At 40.0% G+C, this 19,219-nt stretch overlaps 2 protein-coding genes across 3 annotated transcripts in view; one reads left to right on the top strand and one right to left on the bottom strand.

Annotated features, from left to right (window-relative positions):
- Positions 1-4,023: 4,023 nt before the first annotated feature.
- LOC116687491 (KH homology domain-containing protein 4) lies at positions 4,024-15,725 on the top strand. Of its 2 annotated transcripts, XM_032512975.1 has the most exons (14): positions 4,024-4,215; positions 6,139-6,412; positions 6,505-6,624; positions 6,905-6,978; positions 7,530-7,582; positions 7,718-7,914; positions 8,519-8,727; positions 9,120-9,180; positions 9,472-9,529; positions 10,892-11,127; positions 12,248-12,352; positions 13,331-13,416; positions 13,502-13,620; positions 13,988-15,725. In XM_032512975.1, exons 1-14 carry the CDS (start codon positions 4,031-4,033, stop codon positions 14,110-14,112), a joined length of 1,902 nt encoding a protein of 633 aa, XP_032368866.1. In that variant the 5' UTR covers positions 4,024-4,030; the 3' UTR covers positions 14,113-15,725. The 2 variants fall into 2 exon arrangements, with proteins under 2 accessions (XP_032368866.1, XP_032368857.1); XM_032512966.1 differs by having other exon boundaries at positions 13,502-15,725.
- Positions 15,726-15,878: 153 nt separating this feature from the next.
- The window catches only part of fsd2 (fibronectin type III and SPRY domain containing 2), a 7,964-nt gene continuing 4,623 nt past the window's right edge, over positions 15,879-19,219 (bottom strand). The window contains exons 9-14 of the mRNA XM_032520180.1: positions 19,120-19,123; positions 18,911-19,064; positions 18,054-18,187; positions 17,370-17,505; positions 17,101-17,277; positions 15,879-16,155 (exon numbers count right to left, since the gene is read on the bottom strand). Of these exons, the coding sequence (XP_032376071.1) occupies positions 15,906-16,155; positions 17,101-17,277; positions 17,370-17,505; positions 18,054-18,187; positions 18,911-19,064; positions 19,120-19,123 (855 nt within the window). The 3' untranslated portion in view covers positions 15,879-15,905. The remainder of the gene's footprint in view (positions 16,156-17,100; positions 17,278-17,369; positions 17,506-18,053; positions 18,188-18,910; positions 19,065-19,119; positions 19,124-19,219) is intronic.

Genomic DNA, 19,219 nt, shown 5'->3' with positions numbered 1-19,219 from the left:
TTATTAGCCAACACTATGCCTTATAAATGTATTTAAAATTCAGCTATATAACCAAGTCTTTAAGTCACTTGGTTTATTTTTATTTATTTTTTAACCTGTCCTGCCTCACAGCCTGGTATACAGTATGAGGAGCTGAATACCTTGTTGTGTCCAACAGATTTAATATACTCCTTTGTCTGTTTTATTATTTATTTATGATTTGTCAACAGGGGGGACAGGGGGACAGAACACAAACAGACACAACACAAACAGACACCATAGAGAAGGGACCGTACCTGCAAGAGAAAGGGGGAGGAGGGTGGGGACAACAGAAAACAACGGAGGAAAACAACAATCGCACAAAGCAACGAAACCCGCGAGAGAACGGGGATGGGGACTTGGGGCGGAGACAGACAAACAAACAAACAACAACAAAAGAATGCCAAAAAGCCAATCAGCCGAACAACAGCAATAAACAACTGATATAAAAAAAACAGCTAAGGGAAAATGAAAAGGAGAAACTTGGTTTACTTTTAACTTATTTTTTAGAGCAATGAGAAAATATCAAGTGTGAATTGAAGGTTCGTTTTTCTTTTTAACAGAGGCAAAAGATTCATCTCAAACTATGGGGTATGTCTTTTGACACCGACTGTACCTCTCATAAAAAGGACAATAGAAAACAAAATGAAACTCATTTTCTGTCACTGAGATGGCACATTGTACAAATCTGCTTTTCGTTCTCTTCTAATACCAGCTCTGAACTGGGGTCAGAACAAGTAAAAACAGCTTTGTTCATCTCTTCGGGGTCACTCCTCGTTTATCATTTAAAATCACCTTTTTTGAAAGAACACAAAAAAGCATAATAGACTGTTTAGTGTATTGAATTGATCGAGGTGTGTGTTTAATTGCCTATGAATTCAACTTTTCATTTGCATGCTATTCTTTAACAAGTTAAATATTCTCACTTTAAGGTTAGGATTAAGGAAAGATCATGGTTTAGTTAAAAAAAAAAAGTATTTGATTAAGATTAGGAAATGATTGTGGTCCTAGTTAAAAGAAGACAATGCTGGCTGTTAACAGGAAATGGGAATTAAAAACAATGGTCTCCCAATCACTGTGTTGACCCATCTACAGTATCTACTGCAACCTCCTCCCTTCAGGGTTTTGTAATGCTCAAGTTGACAATATTCAACTTCTACATTTGTTCCTAGAAAACAAATCAGTCAATAATTCACACTGCTGCTAGAGGTTCTTGTCAGCTTAACATTCATTTTTTAACATTTTATTAAGACATATTTTCAAGCAATGCAAAAGAAAGCTTTCTATTCAACACAAAATGACCGACACTGAGCCTGGTAAAAAAGTGATGTAACAATTTTGATACCGGTAATAGATAAATATTGAGCCAAGCGATTACAAACTTAACAAAATCTGTGAGAGTTACAGTTTTTAGTCTAGTTGTGTAATCTTTTACAGATATACTACAAATTTTTCTATTTCTGAAGACATTGCATAGGTACTTTTGGCGGCGTGATCAGGGTTAATCCTTTTCTAAAATGTCAGACATTGAATGCCTGTCTTGATAAAGCTTCATGGACTGGAGGAGAAAACAGCGACATGAGATGTTGGGAGCTGTGGTGTCCTTTCGCTGAGACTTGGCTTGATCCAGGAGTGCTTCTGCTACATTCTGCTTTATGATCGTACACAAGCGTACACAAGTTGAAGGAGCTGATGGGATAACATTTCACTGGAATTTTACCTTGTACGATAATGTAGCTGCAGCACCATCATCTATGTCCCCTCCCAGACAATTAGTGTGTTCCTAATCAGAAGCCCTGGTTCAAAATCAGGAGCCAGTGTGCGTCTTTAAATCACGTAACACTATGGAGTATAAGCATGCCCCATATGAGCTCAAAAAGTCCATCAGGGCTGCTTAGCGGACGTATTTTTAAATCGTCTGTCAGTATCAGTTCTTAAAACCCTACAGACCACTAAAATGAACTACTTTAGGGCTGTGGCACTCACATCAGTGGCCATGAAGTGTCTGGAGAAGTTGATCCTCCACTCCATCAATTCTGTGGTTACAGACAGAGTGGATCCTCTGCAGTTTGATTATCGCCTGTATACAGCATATATGCACGCCTGCTCTTCCTGGACTACAGCTCTGCCTTTAAAATTAAGACCAGCTATGCTGTCTGGAAAACTGGCAGACCCTGGGAGTTCCAACACACACCCAAAAGTGAATCCTGGAGTTTCTGGTTGACAGAGCACAGGTGGTGAGGGTGGGAAACAAGGTCTCTGCTAAGCTCAAAGTCAGAACAGGGACCCCACAGGGCCACTGCCTCAGCCCCAAACTCTTTTCCCCGTACACATATGAATGTGTCTCCACCCAGGACATTAACATCATCATCAAGTATGCGGATGACACAACCCTCCTTGGAAGGGAGGGACGAATCACTATATAGGGAGTTAGTCCACAAAATCACTGTCTATGGGGAGGACAACAACCTGGTCCTTAAAATAGACAAAACAAAAGAAGTGATTCTGGACTTTAGGAGGAAGGCCCCTGCTCTGCAGCCTCTTAAGTTCCTTGGCCTTCATATCTCTGAAGACCCGATCTGGGCCAACACAACTGTAACAACAGTGAAAAAAGCACAAAGGTGGTTGTTCTTCATTGCAGTTGTACTACAGCTAGACAGCTAAAGAAGGCCGGGCTTAGTTGTCAGCCCCTTACCCAGGCATACAGCGGACTCGTTGAGAGCATCCTCACCGGTGAATCACTGTGTGGTTTGATAACACCACTCTGGCTGAGAGGAAATTTCTTCAACATGTCATGAAGACTGCAGAGAGAATTATCGGCTCATCCTCCCCTCCACTGATACACTTTACAGGCGGTGCTACTGAAGGAAAGCCCAGCGCATCGTCAAAGACAAACATCCTCCAGCCTATGCTGTGTTCAGGTGGACGGTCTTGGAATACAACCTGAGAAGCCACAGGCTAGAGAGCATTTTGACCCGCAAGGCCTGCTTGCACAGCTGCTTCTTGGCAGCTGCTGTCAGACTTGTTGCACAGGACATTAAAGAGGGAAGGACATATCACACCTACAATAACAGTTGTGAAAAAATAATAACTCTGAGCAATAACACAACAGTTTCTGTGTGCAATTAGATAAATGTGAAAACATCCCAGGTGCAATAATGTACAGTATATAGTCACAAGTAGTCTTTTACCATAACAACGTTTTTCTGTGAGCAATAACAATGTTTGAAATAATAATATGTATATTCACAAATAGATTTTATACAATGTATGTTTCCGGTGAACTTTAGCATTTTTTATCTTCCAGCAGTTTTCTCTTTTATATTGCTCTTTTATATTTCATTTTGCATTAATATATTTATATTGCTTTATAGTTTCATTGCATTTTTTATTGTTTTCTTTTTATATTTTTTGTGGAGCTGACTCTAAGAGAAATGCACAACAATTCCAATGTGCTTACTGGCCCTGTACAAATAATAATATTAATAATAATACGTTTATTTATAGAGCGCTTTCCATCAAAGTGCTTTACAGCCAGAATACAATGTAAATACAAACAGTACAAAGAATTTAAAATCGAGACAGTAAAAAGTAAATAACACTATACAAATACATCAAGGATAAATGAGCATTTAGGACTCATACGCAGCAGTGAAAAAGTAAGTCTTAAGCTTCGATTTAAAGACCCCAATTGAACATGCCAAATGGCAATAAACATCTTTTCTATTTTATGTTGAAAAAAAAATAGATTGAGGAAGTTTGTGTACTATACTTTTTTTTTGGTGTACTATCCATGACAAAGTTTGATATATAAAAATATTAAAATGTTGTCCAATTAAACCCATGACCATGTCCCTGTAGTCTTAACGCTCAATCATACCGTTAATTTTAAATCAATTCTGAGTCAATCTTCTTCTTTTTCTATTGATGTACATTTATAATGTTGATAATTTACCTGTTACACTTACGTATTATTTTGTGTTATTATTGTTATCATCCACGGTTACATAAAATGAAAACAGCTCAACTTCCGCCAAGTCAGACTTTGCGACAAGTCGTCAGAAGAAATCGCCAGAGAGAGCAGGCCGATGGCTCCCGTCGTCCAGCGTCAACTAACGCAACATTAGAAACTGTTCTAATTGTACTGCTGATTAATTTGAGTGGTGCTATGTCTTCGGGAATGACTGGACAAACACCGTAAGTATCCGTTTGGTCTGTTTGTTGTAAATGAATGTGTTTGCTTAAGTAATACGAGTTAACACCACACTGAACAGTACGCTAGCCAGCAAAGCTAATGCTAGCTAACGTTACCGTCTATGTCTGTCTACACCAGTTAGCATTTTTGTGGCCTGCTAACAAAAGTTAGCTTGAGAGGTATCACTTGTGCGCGTACAAGTCATTATGAGGAGGATGACTATAGTGTGTGTTATCAAAATACTTAAACACTGTATTGTTTCAAGTCTTAAATAGATGTATTGGTAAAATGAGCGTCCAAAAAAGGATTGTAACGTTACCTTTTTAAGCTAGCTAGCTAACGGTAGCTCAGCCTGGCTGTTGTTGGCTTAACGTTAGCTGACAAACAGTTAAAGTACCGCAACGTCTGTGTATTTGGCACAGTATATAAACGGCGTTGATAGCTTAGCCAAAAAGACAGAGTTGACCTACAAGACATTTAAAACTACACCCTTTAACGTTAACTTTTAATGTAACTTTAACTTACTATGGGGGCTACTAACGCTACACCGCCGCGCGGTTAACTCGCCGCCTCCCGTCATTTAAACAAGGGGAAGGCGGCAGAGGGTGAAGCGGTTTTGATCATGGCGGTAAGGGAAAAGCGGTTGCTGCCCGCCCGAGTGGAAACCAGTGGACACGCACAGATTCTGCTCTGCCACCCAGAATTAGTAGGCTCGTTCGAGATGAACTGCGCCTCGCCTGTAAAGTGGACGAGAGCAGGCGGCAGCAGCCGGGGGCGGTGACAAAAAGCTACGGTAAAGTCTTCACAGTTTCTAGCCGATTTCAGCAGTCTTCAGACTGAACAGGAAGTGACAAAACACTGTGGTGCGATTCCAATTAAATAAAATATAATCAGACCCACATGTCAGCTGGTACAGTCTATAGTTTTAATTATGACAGAGTAGCTCTCAACATGTTCTACATGTGATCTGTTGCTGCTTATAATTAACAGACTGTAGATGATCAGTAATCTGGACGGATTGAGTCTTTCTGACTTCTAAACTTCACTATCAGCCACACAACATGTGTTCTGTACATAATATGACTTTAAATCAGACAAATGGCAGTTAAAAACCCTCCGATTCAAAAATAGTAAAGTTTATATAAAACATCATGTTGAGTCAATTGTGAACCAATTAGCTGAGAGGCCGACTTTTCCCAGTATGCTCTGGGTCAGCCTGGGTCTTGCAGTCGGTGAAAAGCTACTGCGCCGCCTGCGTCTCAGAACTGCGGCCGCCTTGTTCTCGTGAGATTATCGTTGCTTACGTGTGCATGGCGTTAGAGCAAGTCGGGATCAAGTTGGACACAAATCTAACCGGCATGCAACAGGCGCCGATCGCCAGTGACCGATTCTACGACGACCTAGCTCATCTCAAACGAGCCTAATCGTGCTGAGTTCTGGCGGTAACAGCCGGGCGGCAGAAACCGCTTTCATAAAAGCGGTTTCTGTGCAGCGGTGTGAAACCATCTTTAACATTACACAATTGGTTGCAATAAACCACCATCCACAAACCTTCTTTGTTCCATAAAGTATATCCCATTTTTTTCTAACATCAATGTGAAAGGTTGTAAACGAACCGTACATAATCCAAGTTGTTAAAAAAAAGTCCAATATGCCCCTCCTTCATTTTTTTGTGACTACTCTTTTTCTGATCTTATGACTCTCAATCATCTAACGTTAGCTAGAATTATTACCACTAAACTTATTCATGCAAATGCTGTTCCATTTTAATATTGAAGATGTTTCGCCAGTCATTAAGATACAACAGATCTTCAAGATTGAAATGCCAAGCAAGTCCTCTATAGGACTTGTTATGTAGTTGTTAAATGGTGTAAGAAATGTGATTTTTAAGTATACTTATTTGTTTGTCGTCTTTCTTTTCTAAGGTGCCTTTCCAGTCGATGGGATAAGACAGCCCAACCGAAACAAAGTGTAGATGTGAAGCAGCAGAGGAGTGGTGAAAATGCAGCCCACTCTATCTCTTTATCAGGAGTTGTCAGCACTGCCGGTTCAAACAGCACCGTTTCACGGCCACCACAAACGGGAGAAAAGCCAGAACCTCAGGGCGGAGTTGAAATGGCTGCGGCCATGGCTGCTAAAATAAATGCCATGTTAATGGCAAAAGGAAAGCTATTGACTCCTCCACCGTTACTCGCAAAGGTGCACATTATTTAAAAAACTATAGCAAATAACTGTATAATTGTTTATGCAGGTATTAAAAGGTTTTCCTTGTCATTTCACATGTCTTTTAGACCCTTCCAAGTGTGTCTGTGCCAACCACTACAGAAGAAATGGTAGTCACAGAGGTTGACATAAACGATGTACCGCTAACTTGCAGGGACCTTCTTACTAAAGGCAAAACACAAGAGGAGGTAAGTGGAAAGTGAGCATTGCAGTGTTGCATTTGACACACATTAGTTAAAAGAAAATGGGGAATGTTTTCCTGTGTCGACTTGCCTTCTGTCGCTGCCTCTGGGCCAGGTTGTCCTTGTAAATGAGAATTGGCTTTCAGTTGACTTATTTGGTTAAATGAAGGTAAAATAAAATGTGAGAAAGGTTAAGAAAGGTCTTCAACTACTTTTAAATAAACAAGCAACAATTATCTACAAGTCTCTCTTATGTGTTAATCAAATTTCCTATTACCTTTTTCAGATCCGACAGTTTAGTGGAGCAATCGTCTCAACGAAAGGTCATTACATGTCTGACGCCGAAAAGGGAAAAGCGGGGTATGTACTAAATTACTAGGGATGTCTGAAGATAATCCGAGTCTTCTAATACTGGAAATCTGTACTGTCTGATTCTTATTTTTACGCAAATGTTGATTTTTGTCTTACACATGAAAATGAAATAACTGCTGTATCCAACAATTTGGCACACTTGTCCTTTAGTGTTGGCTTTGTACATCTCTAAGACATGATCTTTTTCTATATAACAATTTTGTAATATAACATGTATTACAGTTATACATCAGTCTCATAAGAATGGCTAACTTGATGGTAGACTAGACAATATGGTATTTATTTGTGTCAGTGACCTACACATCTTTCACTTATAGTGATAAACTGTGTTATAGCTTACTTGCTTACTGTTCATCAAAGACATCTCAAGATATTTACCTGTTTCGCAAGGTCTAGCCAATAAAAATGTAATCAATCAGTTGCCATATAAAAGGAATTATTGAGTGTTTAAAATGATACTGGGAAGAAAAAGAACAGATGTTGGGAGGAGTGCAAAAGTTTTGTGTTGTCCATGACATTTCTCATTTGCTTTCTTTCAGACAAAGACCTTTGTATTTGCATGTCCATGGAAAGAACCATGGGCAGGTCAATAGTAAGTAGCAAAAAATCTCAATATGCAGAATCTGGCATTGTCGTCATCTAATGTATTTAACAAATGTTATAAGCATTCCAATACCTGTTAATTATGTCTAATGTCCAAACATTGTTGACTTTTCTGCAAAATCAGAGGCTGTGCTGAGGATAAAAGAGATCATCTCTGAAGACCTGTTGAGGGCCTCAGCAGCATCAGGACAACAGATGCCTGTAATGCCTCCGCTCACACTCTACCCTCAGCCTCCTCGCCCTGTCATTACCACACCCGTGCCACGGATGCCCAACACAACCTCAGTGCCAGGACATCGGCCTGCAGCTCCTCATTCTGGGGTAGGCAAGACATGTCGTTTATACTGAAGTTCACCCCTCTACACATGGTGGTCAAACCTGTACAATTATGAACATGAAAACTGGATATAATAGGTCTCCTTTGACTAATAAAGGAGGCTTTTGTTTGATATCTAGTGCTAGCAAAAATTGCCTTTTTATTGAGTTTCTTATAAGTTTAATGATTTGTGTAAATTTAAGCTGGGTTTTTATTGTGAACGGTAGCCATGGAAGAGCCAGCGTTATGGCAGCGCTTCTTTTCCTCTACCTTTTTTATGCCTTTATTTATTAAAGAGCTATTGTAAACAATTCAGTATGCAGCTCAGGTCTCTTGCGTTGAATATTGATTGTCTGGATGTTGTCAGGATTTTACAAATGGAGGTTAAGAAAGTGAGGCAAATGAAGACCATGTTGCCTGCACTGATACCCACCTCCCAAATTAAGTAGCAGAGAGAACGTCCCTGGCTAAAGGGAAAAGCCTTGGATTTCTGCATCTGCCTACAAAGCCGTTCTGCCTCTAATCAAACTTATTATAGATGTCAATAAACAACCTAAATATGCAGCACATAATAATAATAATAATAATCCCATTTTCCCTTATCCTCAGAGTTTTGTGCACACAAAGATTTTTGTGGGTCTGGACCAGGCGTCACCCTCGTTCAACGTGAATGAAAAGGTTGAGGGTCCAGGAGGTTCGTACCTGAGTCACATCCAGGCAGAGACGGGGGCTCGTGTCTTTCTCAGGGGAAAAGGTTCTGGCTACATCGAACAAGCATCAAAACGAGAGTCTTTTGAGCCACTTTATGTCTACATCAGGTACACTCATTTCAAATGCTCACTTTTGGCAAACTTTTCATGTTCCTTTTATTAGGATTAGTTTACCAGAAAGGGACAGACACAGAGGGTTTTAAAGCAGATAATATAGAAATGTGCAAACACAATGTCAACTATACGAGCTACAAACAAGACCCTTTTTTATTTTAAAATGAAACCACAATAAGAGGATTTGATTGTAGTTGCTAAAACAATTTCCCTAAACCATAACAAATCAAGACTTAACATGCTTGGTGTAAAAAAGTTTGTCTAAATTAATGATGTCAACCCAAAATTAAATCCCATGTACGTTTTTATTTTGTTTCATTTACATATAAATGCTAAAACCGCTTTCTTAGTTCTGTTAAATCATATTTAACATTTGTGTGTTACAGCCACCCAAATTCAGCTGGATTGGAGTCAGCGAAGAAACTCACTGAGAGTCTGCTGGAAACTGTAAGTACATGATATTTTCACCACAGATGAAGTTGTGAGTTGAACAGAATTAAATGATGCCTAGCCGAATGGGAGGTTTAAGAAGGTGAAACTATTAAAGCCTTTAGTTTTCACTGATACCCACCTCCTAAAGTGAAAGTGGTAGTGTGAACCGCCTGATCTCCAGAGATAGGTTTTGAGTGCTCTGCACCTACCCACAATGCAATTCAGCTGTTAAAAATATATAAACATAGCCCTTGTGGATTGTTATCAAGTTTCTCATATAGTTTTTGTTTTACTCTTGTTCTCCAGGTAAGGGATGAAAATGCCCGTATGGCGTCTATGTACACAGCCACTGGCTCAACACAACGTGAGTATTCTTTTATGCCTTGTAACTAATTCCATCAGGGTGACCAAATATCAGGTACTAGCTGGCTGCATTCTTCTTGTGGTAATTCATCATCCCTTGTCTTTAGTGGCTTAAAGGAGAATTCCGGCAAATGTTTACGTTAATATTGATTGCTATAAATATGCGAGTAGTTTTGATTGCAAAAATCACGACCTGAATTGGTGATGGCAAACTTGAGTAGCTGCAGCTACCTCTACGAGCTTCCACTGAGCTAAAACGGCAGTTGTCTGGGCAAGTTTTTAGAGAGCCTTTGTGCCTCTTAAGAGACGCAAAATGCAAATAAAATATCTTTGCAACATGAACAGGGCCCTTACATGACAGCAACATGCATTTTCAGACATTGTTTAAATTCACCTACCCTGACTTGATCTGGCCGGTAGCTAGGCTTTTGTCATAATCCTCACGCAGCAGTTCAGAGTGTATTTGTAGCTCATCCATTTTGTGTGTGATTGATCTGGTGTTGGTGAGTAGTAGGCTTGGCAGTGTTGATCTGTGTGGTAGTAGCAGTCCCGACCGACTTGCTTCTCGGAGGGATCTGCACACTGTTTACCTTTTCCTGCTACACCGGGACTTCAGTGCCAGACTACAGCTAGCCTTCAGTAACGCTATCACTGTGCAAGCCACAGACATCATAGTGGTCATAACCACTACAATGTTTAATTACCTATTTTAGAGGGGAAATGCACTTCAAGTTTTTGTCTTGAAGGCATAACCTGTCCTCTGGAAGACATAGCCAGACCACCGGGCATTCACTGGATTGTTTGAGAGCCTTCTAGCGGGAACTACCACACAAATCAACACTGGCGAGCCTCTTACTTACAACTTCAAATCGATCATACACAAAATGGATGGGCTACAAATACACAAGGAACTGCTGATTGTCACAGGAACATGACTGAACACACGGCAGCTAGCACGGCAAGCTAGCTACAAACAGGATAGAGACAGGGTAGGTGAATTTAAAATGTCTGAGTTGAAAAGACATCTACTTGTCACATAAAGGCCCTGTTCATGTTGCACAGATGTTTTACCTGCATTTTGTGTCTGTTAAGAGGCACAAAAGGCACCCACACAAAACTTGCCTGGACAACTGCCGTTTTAGCTCAGTGGAAGCTCGTAGAGATGGCTGCAGCTACTCCGTGTAATTTTTTTTTCTTTCTATTGACTGTACTCACCTATTTATAGAGATCCAGATTAACATAAAAATTGGCTGGCAATCTCCTCTTAACAACAGGTTGAAATAGTACATCACAGTTGTCAAAACACCGTTATTGATTCATGTGATATATGCTATTAACTCCACGTTCTATACTTTCATTTCAGCATACGCAGCACATGGATTTCCACCTAATAGCAATTACTCTAGCCAGGGGTCCTGGTATAACTACCCAGCAAATGGGTATGCTGGCGGCTATTCAGCGTACTCAGGAGCCAGTGGTTATTGGAGTAATGCAAATGGTCCCCCAAGTCATTCTAACATGTCGACAAACCCTCCATCTTCTCAGGCAATGGTTCAGTATCCGGTGTGTCCTAGGAAACCGCATCCTTATCTCGTCCAGGTAATTACCAAAGAAGCTGCCACTAATTGTTGTCGGCATTACGTTAGTTCCTTTTTAAAAAAAAGAATTACGTTTTGATTAACCTGTAAAATTCGAAAAATAAATATTTATATGAAGCAAGTAAAATATTTAAATATTAAGAAACAATGTATTATTTAATTGCCATTATGTAGTCAATCATTTTAAAAGATTGACCAGTTTCTAATTTCAGCACAATTTTAAATCTGCCAAACAAGATTCATGTTAAAAGCTTTTGAGCTCCTTTCAGCAAGGACCCATGACCGCTGTCGCAACAACCTTTTTAAAAGAACATGTCGACTTATTGGGATTTTAGTTTATTCACCGTTTCCCCCAGAGTTAGATAAATCCATACATACCCTTCTTATCTCTGTGAGTGTCATAACTCTGTCTGACACACCCATCGCTAGCCTAGCTCAGCACAGATCCTGGAGGTAACCGCTTCCATCTAGTTACTGCTCCCAATAAGTGACAAATAACGTCAACATGTTCCTATTAATGTTGTGATTTGTATAGTCACAGTGTGTACAAATAACAAGGCCACATGAGAGACAGCCATCTTCTAACCGTAACCATACTGAGAACTGTTCTCAGAAGGAAAAGCACTGCTACGTGGTCGGAGTGATTATTACTCCAACTCTGAGCAAACTCTCTGCTCCTCACCAAGGGGGCTTCTGAGGTGCAGCGAGCAAATCACTGCCCAAATAGCAGTGCTTTGTCTATTGAGAATAGTTCCCAGTATGTATAGGAGATGGCTGTGTCTCATGTGACTCGTTATTTGTACACACTGACTATACAAATCCCAATGTGTAAATAGGAAAATGTTGGTGTTACTTTGTCACTTATTGGGAGCAGTAGGCTAGGTGGAGGCGGTGACCTCCAGGACCTGTGCTGAGCTAGGGTAGCGGCGGGTGTGTCGGACAGTTACAACACGCACGGAGATGAGAAGGTTATGTATGGATTTATCTAACTCTGGGAGATATGGTGAATGAACTAAAGTCACAATAAGTTGGCGTGTTCCTTTTTTAATGGAGTTTTAGGTTTCCTAAAATCCTGCTGCTATATTAGTGTGTGTGTATATGTTGGTTTTTCTCTACTTAAGCATCCTGGCAGCAGTGAGACAGTGGCGCCTGAAGGATCTTTAAGCACCCCACCTGACCCAGGAAGTCCCAGACGTCATTTCCAGGAGGGGTCTCGGGAAGAACAGGTTAGCTGAGGAGCAACACCTGTTCATATCACTGAAAGAGATTTCTGGCCATTTTAACAAACATGTCTTTAACTCAATGACTTACCTGGTTTAGTTACGGCTAGCAGTGTAATGTACAGTCTTTTAACATTCATAGAGAATGGAATAGCATTAAAGGTGTCCTGCATTTTTTATTTTGTTGGATAGCTGTTAGCCAATCAGAGTCAAACAACTCGGCTTGTTGAGTATTAATGAGAACTGGCATAAATCAAGCTGGGTCTTCCTCCAGGCTTTCTAGACCATGCTAAAATGGCTTGAAATAAGGTAACCAAGGCATTCTTTCCCAAAAAAATGTTCATGGTAGAACTTCAGACACTACCACAAATTGATGAAATATGTGTGGCAGGGCACCTTTGATCATCACTGCTAAACCATAAACACTGTAAAATTACAGTTTATATTATGTGAAATGATTTTAAATGATTTATGAAAAGTATCAATGTCAGTTTCAGCTTGTCCTGCATGCATGCTGTCTCTGTAGCGCTCTCTTTTTAGACTGGCTGAGTACTAGCGAGTCACAAACGTCAAATTACTACCCTTAACACAAATGGTTGTTACATGAAGTACGGTTTAGGGTTTAAGGTAGGTAAGTAGGGTGTTTTGACCACATACGTGGCTTTAAGCTGTGTCACTGTTTAAGTCTGAAAATGGAAACAATTCTGACTATTTGGAAATTCCCAAAATCAACTGTCAACCCTGAAAGCATTTCACGCTTTGTCAAATTTCATTACATCTTTTTGTCATTAGACAAATCTTTAGAGGTTTGTTTTAATGTTGCTTTTGTATCTGGCTTCTTTTTCTTGTTTTTCAAATAATTTGAAAGTGTAATTTATTTATTTTTTGTGTGGAAATAAAACATAAAAAAGGTTTTAACATAATCTAATTTCCATAGGTCAAATATTCTATTTATTCTTAAATATTTTGTACTTTGCTGTTTAGCCTACTAGCAAATCTCCAGAGGGGCCTGCTCAACAAGAGTCTGCACTTCCTGCCTCGAGTGTTGGAGAAGAGAAAGTAGTAGAAAGGTCTGTTGATAGATCTAATTTATCTGGTATATTGTTCTTCATGAATCTTGTGTGGTGTAGAAATTGATGTTTTTCCTCTCTTCAGGATTCTGATGCCCCCACCGCCACCCTTCTTTGTGGCTCCTGCACCTGTTGCACGCAAAAGACCGAGAGACACGGTGGCAGAAGATCCAGTCAGTCTGCCTGGCATTGCTGCCTCAATGGGTATGCATTTCTTTATCACAACGTTTACTGAGAGCCTGAGTACTCAGACATGTGTATTGCATGACATGGCATCTCCCCCCCCATGCCAACGGGGGAGGAGTGGAGACCTATATGAATCTCTCCACTGGTAGATCCCACTAACACACTCTTCTTGTATATGTTTTTTGTCTTTCCCTTGTTCTCTCTCTCAACATGTGTACCTGGACCTGCGTCCCCTGGCTGTGGATCAAACGAACTCAAAAACCACCGATAACATGGGGCTCCTCCATGGGTTTTCTTTTCTCTCGCTATGTCATCATCCCCCTCCCCCATTTCCACCACATTCTCTCTACTTTCCTGTCTCTCCATTTTTATTGTGCCCTAACAGGTGTCCAAGAGAAGCTGTGCGAAAAAAAGTCTAAAGTGGACGACTCAGGGCTTGTGCCCTATGAAGGAGACTCCTCTGATGAAGAGGAGGAGAGGACACACAGCAGTAAGACAGATAACTCATAACCCCTGCCCCATCCCCATTGTCCAGGAAACCGACAGACCCAAAGTCTACATTCAGTAAATTAATATAGTTCTCAAACCCAAACCCCAATTAAAGGAAAAATCCACCCTTGCATTTTCAAACACTGTTTTAGGACTATACCAGTGTTTTAGCCCATTTACTTGAAATAACAAATACAGTGTTGCTGAGCACTTAACAATCAAGCAGACTGTTTTCTATTCATCTCAATATGGCATTTAAGGCCAATTTATGCTCCTGCTTTAAATCAAAGCTGTGTTTACGTATGTAGGTACCTTGACGTAGCCGGACGTGCACCTCCTTAAAAATGTAGCTACGTGTCACGGCGACACAGACCACAACAACGTCACATTTCCTGCGTCTCCTTCTCCATAAACATGAAATCAAGGAGACAGTTGACTTTTCCTGCTACAGATTCCCAATTGTGGTCAGAAAGCACAGGGGAGACATTTTGTTTCTCCCACTATGCCTCTAGAATTAGTACTCGCTCCAAAGATAATCACCGTCACTTTCTCACTCGCTCTAACGCACGCACGCTCTGCTATTCTCTTAAAGAGAACAAACCAGACACCAATGCACGTACAAGTGCAAGTATAAAAGCTGTGCGCAGAGCCCCTGCAGAAGCATAAATCCAGCTTTAGGGACACATGATTGAAATTTCTGGTATGACTTTTATGAACTGAAATCCATTTTAGGACTTAAAGACTGACGACCAAGCTTCATACACAGTCAGGTTGACAATCGGTTATACAGTGTTAATGTAAAGATTTCTTGTAGTAAACAGCTAAAGATGCAAAAAACACTGGTATGGTCTTTGAAATATTACCACTTTCTGATGTTTGGTGCTTTCCTGAACTCTTAAGGAAGAAAGGTTTAAATTGTCTTGTCCTGTTGTAGGTTTTGCTTTGTGTATTTCCGTTTCAGTTAGTATTTTTATTTTTCTCCCAGAATGCCTTTCTGTGAACACTCACACAATGGGTGTGACCCTGTTGGTTTCAGTCAAAGGTGGGCATATTTAAATGGCATGCCCAACTTTATAGCAACTGTAAATATTGATAATCTGCCAACTCAATTCATTGTCATTGTGCATATGTTTGTAGCCACATGTCTTAAAATGCAGCACATCTTGTGGCTTCATGCTCATTAGGGAAGTTTTTAAAAAATACAAGTCCTTTGCAGTGTCTTTCTTCCTTGTGTTATTTCTGTCTTTGTAGATTTTTTAATTTTTTTTATTCCAAGGTTCTCACTCTAAAATGTGCACCAACCAGTTTCTTAAATCCAGAGACATTTTTAGTTGGCAAAATATATTGCTATTAAACAAAATATTCACGTTTTACAGTGGAAGTATTCAAGGTGGATTTTTCCTTTTTTAAAGATGTGGATACTTAACTATAAATATATTTTTATTTCTTTAAACAAACATCTTTTGTTAATCCAAAACAAGCCCCTTATTTCTTTTTTTAATTTAAACACTTGGTCTGCTGCAAGTTACTGATTCTATAAGTACATATTGTAAAATTCAGTTCAACTTTTTTCATATCTTGGAAAATGGTGTATGCCTGTTCCCATGGAATACTATAATAAAACACCTAAAAACTTCTTATTGTCTTTGGATCCAACACATTTTATATTGCTGAGGAAGGTCATCAGATGTTGGGGGTTTTTATAATTTGGGTGTTACAATGTTAGGTGGTTGTTCTTTATTAGGGCTGCCACCCAGAACTTTAAAAAACAAAGTAGTTTTTCTTCCTTCCAGCCCTGGAGAAGATTACAGGAGTCAGATGAATGTGTACTCGGGAGCTTCTATGTCATTGTGTACAGTAAGAGCTCCTGGGTTGTCCAGGCCAAAGCAAGGGTGGACATAATTTTGAAAGTGACAGTGGAAGGTGTGTAGATGCTGTTCCAAATCTACATTAAAAAAGGACAGAGTCCCCCTCTCGTAGTCCAGTGCCACTCCTATCCGCACTGGGTTTACTGTAATCCTCAGGTCAGGACTCCAGCCATTGTGCAGGAACTCATATTTATGCCTAAAAGGAAGAAAGCGGCAACATTATGATTGTGTAAACCAAAGAAGTTCTTAATATTTATACTTTTTCTCTCATCCTGATGTGATCATTTTCCCCCACTGTCAATTATTGGTAAAGCAGCTGCTGAATCATGAGCCAGCAGTAGGATTTGAAATGGCTGCGGATAAAAGAAAATGAGGTATGTGTATACAGAATCACCAAGAAGATACCCACAATGGAAACCACATTTAGGTCTTGTGATATGTTGCACTGAATGCCTTGCTAAATTTGACAATTCAACTGTCCTGCTTGGTTCCAAGAAGAGTTGCCATAGCAACACTTAAAGTAACATCTTCTTCAATAGGCTTTTCTACCTTTTTTAATGGGCTTAGTTTTGCATGGAGGCCATGCATACATTTTTGCTTAGGAAAGGCAAATATTGGTGGCTATGCATATAGTCTTGGCCCAGTTCCATGTATGCAATAGTCCCTCAGAGGATTAGCATGTGGTGGTATCGGAGTGGCTGAAGATTAGTCCTATGTGAGCCAGTTTCTCACTAGCTGGTACAAGAAGTACATTTCATCAAGTGACTGAGCAGCAAGCCAAGGCTACTTTGACCCTTGTGTTTTGTTAGAACTTGGGTATACAAACTGACTTGTTGATAAAGATGACAAACATGAAAATGATCATATAGCATCATTAATATACCCAATAAGGGAATTCTTTGTTTCAGAGGTTATGGGCTATGCACAAACTAGTTATTCTCTTTGCCGAGAAAGTCATTCACAAACCAATGTATGGTATCTTATCATGGGACAATACTTTCATTTGATTGTTATCAAACCGAATAGGCTTATTTGGGAGTAGTGCTTTGTAAAAGTTCTGTTAACGCCTAATAAGGAGACAGCTTGGGTCAGGTTAAAGTTTATGAAATGTTTTTTGGTAACAGAGATGATGTACTGTTACCTGGACGGAGTGAGAATGTGTCTCATACACCAGGAGGTGTTGTTGGCGCCGAGGTACGAGTTCCTCTCTGTGTCTTCGGATGCAACGCCAATCCTAAACTCCGTCCCATCATCCACCTCAACTTCCCAGTAATGCCGGCCTCGCACTGGGATCAGATCCCCCAGGACAGCTACACATCTGTGCATACGCCCAGTCTTATTTGACATAATTACACTAAGAATGGACAACATAAACAAATCTGTCAGATGAGCAGAAATTCTATGCTTTACCTGGTAAAGGTGTTGTTATCATCTAAAGCCATAGCGCTTATTGGCAGCTCCTCATCTCCATAAAAAATGGTGAAGCCGTCTTCAGAGATGGACAGGCAAGGATGAGCAGTGTCCTCCAGGAGGTAGAAGAAAGTACCTGCACAGGCAATGTTAGTCAACATAAATGTGCAAAAAGCGGTGATAGGAAGTACTTCTTCAAGGCAAGGCAGCTTTATTTGTATAGCACATTTCAGCAACAGGGCAATTCAAAGTGCTTTGAAGTACAGTATTTAAATACAAATTTGAGGCACTTGTACTTGTTTTTCCATCTGATGCTACTTTATGCTTCACCTACAGTACAGTACCACTACTATTTTTTTGTTAGCTCAAGATTTTATAAAAGAAAAACAAGTAAATAAAATAAGATTCATGGTTGACAAGGAAACTATCCAACAATATATAAAGGCAGTTCAAATTATGTAGATCACTTACATGTTAATGCGGAGGTTCCCAACCAGGGCCCACACCTGAGGCTAGTTTGACTACTTTTACTTTGCCAATGCTTTAAGTACATTTTGTTGCTACTACTTCTGTACTTCTACTTAAGTAAAAGGTCTGAATGAAGGAAGTGTAACAAGACACTTTTTATAAATCAGTAATGCTATTTGAATTATCTGAATACTGGCTGATCCCAATGCTTCTCACCTGTTGTGGAGACAGTGATAACTTCACTCCTGTCGCTGGGCCCGCCGATGTTGACTGCTCTCACAGAGATGAGGTAACGGCGTCCTGTCTGCAGCTGGATCAGACACTGACAGGTGGGCACGGCTACTATAGACCTGGAGGATTAACCAATGGGACAGAAGACTGCTGTCACTTCTTCACTCCTTTTTACTAAATGCACAATGATGACAACTTTTTGGATTGCCTTTTATTGCCTTGAAATAACATGTCTTTATGCAATATTAGGTGGATGAATAGGGTGTTTAACTAAGAACTCCGTCATATTTGGACCCATTTTAATGAATACAGTTTAAGCTCCTCTATCAAAGAAAAAACAAAAACACAGACCAAATTTTTTTTTAAGTTTGACTATAAAGTGACCCCAAATGCGAGGACAGTATTCTAGCTGTGGCTGACAGTGCTGCAGGAGCAGAAGCTAAGAATAGATTTTCTAGGACAGTGTGTCTTGATTCAGCAGCTCTATAACCACAGGACCTCAAAAATCCTAGGCAAGCTCAAACAAGGGCTTGTTTATTAATGAATTGAAGCAAATGCCTTGTTAAAAAGGACAGGCCAGTGAAGATCAATAACATGGTGCTGCCATTTTTGTTTTAACAGAGCTCCTTTTGTTCACATTTTTGTGCAAACTCATAAAAACTAAAAAAAAACTCAAACAGGACTAATTTTAGGCAAAGCAAATTAAATCGTGAGCTTGTTTCTATGTTTAATCTGTCAGCTATAGGTGCAGACAGATGGACAGACTGACATACAGATACTTAATTGATCCTGAGGGAAATATAGGAAATGTACTGTAATGTGTCTGTTATAACAGTTCTTACTCCGTAGTATTGCTCTCTGTCCCATTAGTACCCATCTCACTGAGCTCCACCGTGTAAGAGTCTACAGGGTTGGTGTTTCCTGACTCCCAGCGGATCAGAGCAGCCTCTCGACAGCTAGTACACTCCCTCTGCTTGATCACTGGAGGCGACGGCACTAGAGAGAGAGAGTTCACCCATTTAGACTTTATTCTCTCCAACATTAATCATACAAGGCTGGAGTGATTACAAAATAGAGAACAAAAAGTGATTTTATTGGACATCCTGCTCATGCAGTTGAAGGAGTGCAACATGTATTACCCGTCATGTATA

Source organism: Etheostoma spectabile, chromosome 1, assembly GCF_008692095.1.
Source record: "Etheostoma spectabile isolate EspeVRDwgs_2016 chromosome 1, UIUC_Espe_1.0, whole genome shotgun sequence".
NCBI lineage: Eukaryota > Metazoa > Chordata > Actinopteri > Perciformes > Percidae > Etheostoma > Etheostoma spectabile.
This window is presented reverse-complemented; position numbering and strand designations above follow the sequence as displayed.

Excerpts from the sequence above, each read along its gene's own strand:
- LOC116687491 (XM_032512966.1), top strand. The coding sequence starts at position 4,031 with ATGAAAACAGCTCAACTTCCGCCAAGTCAGACTTTGCGACAAGTCGTC. Across the intron at positions 4,216-6,138 it reads GGAATGACTGGACAAACACC|GTGCCTTTCCAGTCGATGGG; the intron begins GTAAGTATCCGT and ends TTCTTTTCTAAG. Across the intron at positions 7,915-8,518 it reads CTGCAGCTCCTCATTCTGGG|AGTTTTGTGCACACAAAGAT; the intron begins GTAGGCAAGACA and ends CCTTATCCTCAG.